The following is a 10000-nucleotide window of genomic DNA, read 5'->3' as shown; positions in this document are numbered from 1 at the left end:
TATCACTAAGGAGTGAGTGTGTTGAAAAGATGAAAGGCTGACTTTGTGCTAGTCATGAATGGCCTAGGGGAGCCCCTGTTTAGTGTCTAGCCCTTGCCACACAAGAGGTCCCTGAGAGGTAGACCATTTTTCTCCCTAACATACTCCAGGCTTACCATGGCCAGTAATGAAGATTTTGTACCTTTATTAGGGGCAATGAGGCTTTCCTCTTTATCAGCTAGCCCCAATGATTTTAATTTCCCCAGTTTCCTGTCCCCAGGCTCTCCTTTTCTCATGACTCTGGACACTACCCCCTCCTCTGTGCCTACTGTCCATAGTACTACTTTACCCAACACCACTCAATCCACAAGGCCCTGTCCTACAACACCTACCTCTGCAAATCTTTTGAGTACACTGTTTTGCCCAGCCAAAAGAGGACAATTTTTGGAGACCCCCTCTACAGCCCCTTAATGCTGAAAATGCTCTCCTCTCCAACAGTGCCTCAAAAAACAAGTAGGCAAAGTTTTCTGCTCCAGTCACTCAAATTACTACCACTTTGTCACAATTACATCCAAATCCCAAGCTAAAGTATTTTCTTCTCTGACTGACTTCACTGGCAAATCCATTCATCCCAAACCTCATCCCTTCCTCAATACTTATATCAGAACTGCTTACAACAAAGATTGGTCAGACTGTGAAGAAGCCTTACTTGACTGCCTGTGATACAATATCACTACAATGCTACAATATTCCCCCAAGAGGCCATTGCAAGTCCTCCACCAATATTGCCAAGATTATTTTCTGTAGACATGACCTCCCCCATGATTATTAGTTGAGAGTCTATCCCTGTCATTGTCAGAATTGTTGGCATCCAGGCCACCCTGCCAAACACTGCCACTCCACAGCTTGATGGTCATAACCAATTAAACTGCTCTGCACATTCATGCATGTGTGCCAATTGTCATGGCTCCCATAATGTATTCTATAGGGGCTGCCCTACTAACAACTTTGAGTCTGAGGTAGCAATTCTCAGATTCAAACTTAACCTCATTACGTGAGACCAGACAGGAAGCACGCTGACAAGTTTTTCTTGTCCAGTGCTGTCCTTCATTGTCCCTCCTTCTCCCTCTCAAGTTGTGTCTACATCCCCTCTAGTATCTCTTACCCATCCCACATCTAACCCCCTCCCTGTCCCTTTACAAATCAAATTCTTTTGCCATTCTATATCCAGACACCCCAGTCCCTACCACTGTTCTACATCCAAACACTCCAATCTCTACTTTCCCACTACCTACCTCTCCTTCTCCGCACTTGACTTATCACATAAGACAAACCAAACATTCCACTCCCTCATCTCCCACCACATCCTCTCCTACATCAGCCTTTTCCTCCACCCCTCAAATGTCTGTCCCCTCTTCTCCCCCTATAAGAAAACCTCTGTTTCTGAGACCTCCCAAATCAGCTCCACTTCAGAAATGTCTTAAGGACATTCAAAAATTCCTAATCATGACCCAACATAACATGCCTACATGCCATTCATCCCCCAATGTCTCTGCTCCCATTCCCTCTACACTCTAAGTGACTGCTGACATACATCCTCCTCCTACTCATGTTCCCCCTAGACCTCACCTCACCTCACCTCACCTCACCTCACCTCCACCTCACCTCACCTCACCTCACCTCACCTCACCTCACCTCACCTCACCTCACCTCACCTCACCTCACCTCACCTCACCTCACCTCACCTCACCTCACCTCACCTCACCTCACCTCACCTCACCTCACCTCACCTCACCTCACCTCACCTCACCTCACCTCACCTCACCTCACCTCACCTCACCTCCCCTCCCCTCCCCTCCCAATATATCCCATTCCCTCCTGCTTCATCTACATCTTTCCCACTTCCTCTTGGATACACATATGACTCCCTTATGTCACAACAACCCCCTTCCCTGGATTCTCTTCCTCCTGACGTTTCTCCTGAAACTGTGATCTAATTCCCTTTTCTCCTTTTGCTAATCCCTACCTCACTCTGTTCTTCCTCTGACAACTTTGATCTAAACACCCTTGTTCCCTACCTTAGTTAACACAGTCATATATATATATATATATATATATAATTTTTTTTTCTCTCTCTTTTTCTTTATAAAGTTTAAGAATAGAAAAAAAAACTGCATATTACTCAGCACTGGCTATTTCATAGAATAGAAGTTTTGATTTTGTAGTTGACAAAATTAAATTATTATTTCATCTGTATCATGTGCTTATTCTGGCTGTAAAATGCTTACTTAACCCAGTGCCTCAGGGGAAAATGGATAAAAAATGAGGAAAATGCTGTGCTCATTTTCTATGTTTTTTGAGAACTGTCTCTGCACATGGATGGCTCTGCTAGTGCTTAGCCACAAAGGAGTCAATTTATTTATTTTTTATATTTTTTATTAGTGCTATGAATATCCATGGTTTTATTTTTATTATAAACGTTATAATTACTATAATGTTATAAACATTAGTAACAGCAAAATAAGATAAAGTAGAATATTTTTGTAGATCAAATAAAAGGGTAAACGGGCAAGACAGGTGTTACTCATAACTGGCTCAGTGACTTAGTGCTCGTGTAGCCATCTATGTGTAAAAACAATCAAACAAGTAACTCACAGTGGGCATAGCACGTACGTACACGTCATGCCCGTCGGCATTGGGTTAAAAGAGTTGCCAGCTTTTCAACTACACAGGACTTAATGAAATAATCAGTGGTGTATATAGCCATTGGTGTCCTAATATCAAAAAGTTATAGAAAGGAAAGGAAAAAATGGAAACTAAATAACTTCCTTTGTTCATTTCTGTACAAAGATTGTGTCTTGTTCAGCTTAACCATGATATATTGCATCAGAACATGTACTGATAATAAATGAATCATCTCTTTAGCTAACAGCTCATAGCCTCAGAAATCTAGAAATGTAGAAAAGGATTATAAGCAAAAATATGGCATTCAGAGGCAGAGCAACTGGTTTATGAGTATAATAGGGTGTAATACAGTGCTGGTTACTTTTAGTCCAATTAAAAAATAGAGAACATTTTAAAACAAATTTCTTTGAACAGCTTTGTCTGTTATTTTATAAGGGTTTGTATACCTTCCTTAAGAACATTTAATTTGAGGAAGATTAAAACATGGACTTTGTAGTAAGTTCTTTTTCTCTCATTAAAGGTAATTATTTGATTATAAGTATGAGACAAAGAATAATTATGAATTTATTACATTTGAATATTCAATTTTATATTAATTGGCTTAAAATATGTTTATTGTGTTTGTTTATTTATATTTATATTTTATTATGTTTTAAAACCATGCATTTCAGTGATGTATTAATGCATTTGAAACACTGTACCCTAACCACATGGTATTTATATGGTCACAAAAGTAATAATAAATTTTCTAAAACTTTCAGGTTTGCAGTAATGGCAGTCTCTGGTAATTACTACTTTGCCATTGTAGGGCACCACGATAACCCAATGTTTGAGATGGAGTTTGCCCCAGCCAACAAAGAGCCAAAGGTTAGAAATGGTGTATAATTAAAGATTATGAAACATCATGGCACTTATTTGTTAAGCTTTTGAAATATAGTTAATAGGTTCATTTAGTTTCTGAATATCAGTAGATGAGGATAATGAATTCGTTTTTTGTTTTTGGAACACACAGTTAAACTTCAGCTACTTAATGGTTATTGATATTTTTATATTAATTTTGCATATTTCTTTATGCTTCTGTTTTCAGAAGGAAGACCACAGGCACTTGAATCAGTTTATTGCTCATGCAGCACTTGATCTGGTAGATGAGAGTATGTGGACTACTAGTAATATGTACCTGAAGCTAGTGGACAAATTCAATGAATGGTAAATAAAGTGTCACTCATTACTCTAGTTGATAATATTAAGATGCCTTTTACTTTATATTCATCCTCATCAGTTCTTTGCCTTATTTACTAATAGCATTTACTGTCAATACTAATACAAGGAAGTTCAGAGATTATACAAGATAGTTAAGAAAATAAGATGATTAATGACTGATATTGCAGGTATGTGTCAGCCTTTGTCACTGCAGGAAGAATAAGACTGATCTGCCTACATGATGTGAAGAATGATGATGGCATCAAGAATTTCTTCATGGAGATGTATGAAACATATATTAAGGTAAAGTACTGCAGGATAGTAAAGTACACTCATAGATGAGTATTTTCACATTTTCATCTTAATTATCCTTCTTATTTTTAATGTATACCTTCTTCATATACTGTATATATTTTTCTTTTTATCATTCAGTGTTCAGTGTTCATTTTAGTCTCCTAACCAGTTGGTATGATTTGTAATTTTAAAATGAAGACGTTTGTTTCAGCACTCCATGAATCCCTTCTACCAACCCAACAGTCCCATCAAGTCAGCAGCTTTTGAGAAGAAAGCACACTTTTATGGTAGAAAATATTAACTGGCTGAGAAGATCATCAGCTAAGGGAATTGTAATGATCACTCTGCCTGCTGCATTGACAGAAAATGAGGAAGATTTTTGCTGTCTTTTTCAACCCTGGTAATTTTCCTTGGGGTTGTTAAGATACAATGTGAAAAGGAGTGTGTTTCAGTGATATCTTGTGTTAATGCATTTGATTTTGTGTTAATGTTTCTGATATTCTTTAGATATGCTCTTTGATTTACTGTGGTATTCTTGAATATGTGAAGATTTATGGATGCCTTGTTTCAGGTGAAACTTGATTATATAAAAGTTATCATGCAGACAGTCCTTCAGAGATGATTACAAAGCTTTAGAATCTTCTAATCACAGATCACTGAATATAACTTTATTTATTCTTATAGACTTCATAGTATTAATATTAAATGTATAATTAGCAGTTTGTTAATTTTTTGACAAGCAAAAACATATATTGGTGAAATAAAGAATGTAACATTCTTTTTCTTATTAGAAATGTGTCAGATTTGTGAAAACACTATGTTTTCAGCAAGGTTGATACACAGATATATTATATTGTACTTTATATTATATATAATTTTTTTTCCCCCTTTTTATGATTTTTTGCATACTTATTTATTGCTGTAATTTGAGTCATCAGATTATACGGATGTATTCACAAAAGAAAATATGACATTCCATGTCTTTTATACAGAGTCATATAAATGGGAAATAAATACTGGTTACCAGATTATTGTTACTACTATTTGTTTTATTTTCCATGCACCATTGTGTTTGTGGTTATGAAATAGAGTTTAATCTGAATCAGTCACCTCAGTCTCTCTCTCTCACTCTCACTCCCTCTCTCTCTCTCTCTCCCTCCCCCTCTCACCCTTCCCCCTCTCTCCCTCTCCCTCCCCTCACTCCCTCCTTTCTTTCACTCTGTCTGTGCCTCTGTCTCTTACAATTTAATTGTATATGATTGGGCATACATTTGTAAACAGCTAAAGGGTATATTTTAACACCCTGTCTCAAAGCTTTGCACAACAGAAAAATGTGGTGTTAAGTGAAAAAATAAGCAATTATTAAAAACTATCAAATAGGTAACCGTGTATTTACAAAATAATTCAATGTAATGGGTGAAAGACAATATGCAGATAGAATTGTGGCCCCTATACAAACGCCTTTGGTAATGCCTGGTTCTACAGAGGGAGGGGCTTCGGAGGCGGGGATGGAGGCCCAATGTAGGGGATCACCCCTGCCTTGGACCTTGTAGTGATCGGTACTTTTGGATGCTCTCTCGCAAAGATTAGGTGAAGTTCTCGCTGCCACCACCCATTTAATTACCGTATGGGAACGGGATGTCAGTGTTGTGAGATGATGAGAGTGTAAGGGAAGAGTGTGAGGAATGGAGAGACAGTGAGTGTGTGTGTGAGTGTGTGAGAAAGGGAGAGAAGGAGTGTAAGTGTAGTGTGCGAGAGTTTGGTAAGCGTGATTCAGCCGAGAGGAGACGTGTGCGGGGGATGACTCCCCAAACGCAGTATGATGCCGAGGTGTGTGACACGGTTTCCCTTATCTACTATTCACTCCGCCTCACAGTTCCTAGGGTCTTGTTCTCTCAATTCACAATGATTGCGAGGGCATATTATAAAAGCTTATCGTATTTTTCATTTATTAAAATAAAGATAAAACGCGAACATAAAAGCACTAAAATGAACACGAACATAAAAACACTAAAATGAACACGAACATAAAACACTAAAATGAACACGAACATAAAACACTAAAATGAACACGAACATAAAACACTAAAATGAACACGAACATAAACACTAAAATGAACACGAACATAAAACACTAAAATGAACACGAACATAAAACACTAAAATGAACACGAACATAAACACTAAAATGAACACGAACATAAAACACTAAAATGAACACGAACATAAAACACTAAAATGAACACGAACATAAAACACTAAAATGAACACGAACATAAAACACTAAAATGAACACGAACATAAACACTAAAATGAACACGAACATAAAACACTAAAATGAACACGAACATAAAACACTAAAAGAAACACAAGAACATATATAAAACACAAATAGAGCACATTATCACAAGAACATAAAAATCTTAAGTATCAATGAGGCACCGGTCTGTAAATCCCTTGACTAAATTTGCACAAATATCTCCTGCTGCCTAGTTCTGACGATTCCCACGACCACTTAGCTTTAGGGAAGGCCCATTCCGGGGTTCCTCTGACTGATCTCTGCCAATGACCAATGACCCATCCCGTGTCATGCCTCTCTTGTCTTTCCTCTAAACTTTGTGGCGTGAAAAGAACGTAATCAAGGAGGGAAATCTTTTCACTAATTGAATTTAAAAATTAGATTAAAAGAATGAAAAGTGACAAAATAAACATGTAAAAGATATAAAAGAACTAAAATAAATACTGAAGTAAAAAAAAAAAGATAAAATAATAGATTCCTTCCTACTCATTATTTCGCTCATTCATGATGCATTCCTTTCGTTCTTGCGTTCATGTGCCAGGGTTTAATTAACGATCTGAAATAAAACTTTTAATAATTACAAAAACAAACAAATACAATAAAACAGTAAAAAGGAGGGAGGTAGCCCCGTTCTCTTTCCTGGGGCGCGTTTTCTATGCAAGTGTGGAGGCTCGGGGCGAATGTAGGGCATTCGCCCCGAGGAGATGAATCGTCTCTTAATACTGTCTGGTGAGACCTTTTTCCATCCTTTTTGTATGCCTGCGGGAGAGCTAGAGTGAGATGGAGTACGAGATATCATTTCACCGTCGTGGCCACGGTGAAAACCGTGATTCACGACAACCTCAGCCCCCGTATCAACTAATTTTTCATGGTATTTTATTCTCCTCTTGTCCTTTTCCTTCTTTTCTTCATCCCCTTCTTCTGTCCACTTATCCTAACCGTTAACTTGTTTTTACCCTTTTCGCCAAAAAAAAAAAAAAAAAAAATCATAATGCTCCCTACTCCCCTAATAGAAGCAGACGGGGGCATTCGTACTGCGACGCTAGAGGTGAAATTCTTAGACCGTCGCATGACGACCTACTGCGAAAGCATCTGCCAAGGATGTTTTCATTGATCAAGAACGAAAGTTAGAGGTTCGAAGGCGATCAGATACCGCCCTAGTTCTAACTTTAATTCCTTAAAATAACCTTTACCTTATGCTATGCCACATCAACTACCCTTCTCTACCCTTTTCCCTACCATACTACCCTCTAGTACTGTTCAAACTGTAACTTTGCCCTTATCATCAATTCATTTCTAACCCTTTTCGCTACTTCCTTACCTGGTGGCTCTTCTCCCAAGCCTCACCCTATCGTTATATTTTGAATACACTGCTAATGACCTTAAATGTTGATGCGGCAGAAAATTTTCAATAAATAAATAAATACAGCTTGGCCAGGGATACCGGTCTTTGAGCCACGGTTCTTGTGGTTCTTGTGACCTACCTTCTTGGCTTTCGCAGCGCATGTAGTTGGTGACATCGTAGGTGCTGTGTCTTGCACATAACAGTGGGACAAGCCACATCTCAACGATAATGTAGGTCCTGCATCACGTAAGTTTCTTGGCACATTCTCGCACATGGTCCAGCGAGGCTAGCCCGGATCGAACTCGCCCTTTTCTGCAAGAACTCGATTCCATGGGCGCCTTTGATCCACGATTATCTTCGGAAGACCACGACTTTTGCGGATTCCCTCCATGTGCTTCTTGTAGCACGAAAGTTGATTACCTTTTGAACAGCGTGCAAAATGTTGGGGCTAAAACTTCGTGAAGCGTCAGTAATCATGGGCGATCTCTCTCTCTCTCTCTCTCTCTCTCTATCTATCTATCTATCTATCTATCTATCTATCTATCTCTCTCTCTCTCTCTCTCTCTCTCTCTCTCTCTCTCTCTCTCTCTCTCTCTCTCTCTTTTTCCTTCCCCCCCCTCTCTCTCTCTCTCTCTCTCTCTCTCTCTCTCTCTCTCTCTCTCTCTCTCTCTCTCTCTCTCTCTCTCTCTCTCTCTCTCTCTCTCTCTTTCCCCTCTCTCTCTCTCTCTCTCTTTCCTCTCCCTCTCTCTTTCTTTCCTCTCTCTCTCTCTCTCTCTCTCTCTCTCTCTCTCTCTCTCTCTCTCTCTCTCTCTCTCTCTCTCTCTCTCTCTCTCTTTCCTCTCTCAATCTCTCTTTCTCGTTCTCTCCCTCCCTCTCGCCCCCCCCCCCCTCTCTCTCTCTCTCTCTCTCTCTCTCTCTCTCTCTCTCTCTCTCTCTCTCTCTCTCTCTCTCTCTCTCTCTCTCTCTCTCTCCAGTTAACATAACGACACCACAGTGTAAGGACCTGCATAGTGTCCTCTCGTGACTTTGTGACCTGTCCTTAAAGGGTCTGTGCTACTTTGACAATCAGGAATTTACAGATCTGTCAACCGTATATTGATCCAGTGTGTGATAATGTTCACATAACAATAAGTTATAAAGTGATACAAAGGCAATCAGGTTGGCCCCTTCGTGGTCGGGGGAATGACCGCTACCACAGATGGGACGATGGAAACCGAGGGGAGGTACGATGTCCTGAGTGAGGAGGATATTGGTGGGACCCCGGAACGGATGAACAAAAAAGCAAAGAGGCAGCTATCTGCCTCTATGGAAGTTACACCTCCCAGACACCTGTGTGCACACTTTAAGAATTATACAAAACTGTGCACACATGGTGATAAATATCGCTGGTTCTCTAAGGCCCTATCAATACGGATACGGACATACGGATCCCTTGAGCTGAAAATCGGACGAAACAACGTTTATGTTAGCTGCAAGAATGAACGAATTCTTGCTCATATAACATCTAGCGGTGTATGTAACGAGGTGCTTGAGAAAGCCAAGGTATTTGGAAAAGGAAAATGCACAAACATCATTGTGTTCGATGCCCGAAGGGAAATCGAAACAAGATGTGACCGCATACAATGAACGTATCATTCATGTGAGGCACATGAAGACTAATGGAATGATGACCCAGAGAGTCATCATAACGTAAGAGGGGGAGGTAATCCCCAAAAGTATCAAAATGGTTGAGGTTGCTCAAATTGTTCAAAGTGGGGCCACGGAACACGTGCTTGTCCACGAGACGCACCGCGATGCCGTTACTGCGCTCATCCGCACGGAAGTTCAGAATGTGCAGAAAAGATTTCCGAAGGAAAAAATGTTCCTCGGATATGCGTGAACTGCCGACAAGAGCATAAAGCAAATTCTCCATTAAGCGCTTACTATTCAAAGGACAGGAAAACAAATAGTAAAAAAAAAACAGGCAGCCCTCCCCCCCACAAAAGTCCCCGCCAGCCCCGCGCTTCGATGATTGGGGGGAATTCCCACACTTGCAGAGGTCAACAGTGATGGCCCCTGCAACGGAAGCCATGGCACCGGCCACAGTACCACCACAAGCAGGAGCTCAAGCTCTGTCAACTCAAGTACCAGCACCAGCTCTAGCACCATATGCTGCATCAGTCTCTACACCACCTTCAACACCAGCTGCAGCACCAAAT

At 40.0% G+C, this 10000-nt stretch overlaps 1 protein-coding gene across 2 annotated transcripts in view; it reads left to right on the top strand.

Moving 5' to 3' along the window:
* Positions 1-5091, top strand: part of LOC125030898 (trafficking protein particle complex subunit 2-like) — a 17981-nt gene extending 12890 nt beyond the window's left edge. For both annotated transcript variants that reach the window (XM_047621233.1, XM_047621234.1), the window contains exons 2-5: positions 3426-3531; positions 3752-3870; positions 4053-4167; positions 4370-5091. In XM_047621233.1, the coding sequence (XP_047477189.1) occupies positions 3436-3531; positions 3752-3870; positions 4053-4167; positions 4370-4459 (420 nt within the window). In that variant the 5' untranslated portion in view covers positions 3426-3435 and the 3' untranslated portion in view covers positions 4460-5091. The remainder of the gene's footprint in view (positions 1-3425; positions 3532-3751; positions 3871-4052; positions 4168-4369) is intronic.
* Positions 5092-10000: the final 4909 nt, after the last annotated feature.

This window comes from Penaeus chinensis, chromosome 12, assembly GCF_019202785.1.
Source record: "Penaeus chinensis breed Huanghai No. 1 chromosome 12, ASM1920278v2, whole genome shotgun sequence".
Classification (NCBI taxonomy): Eukaryota; Metazoa; Arthropoda; class Malacostraca; order Decapoda; family Penaeidae; genus Penaeus; species Penaeus chinensis.
This window is presented reverse-complemented; position numbering and strand designations above follow the sequence as displayed.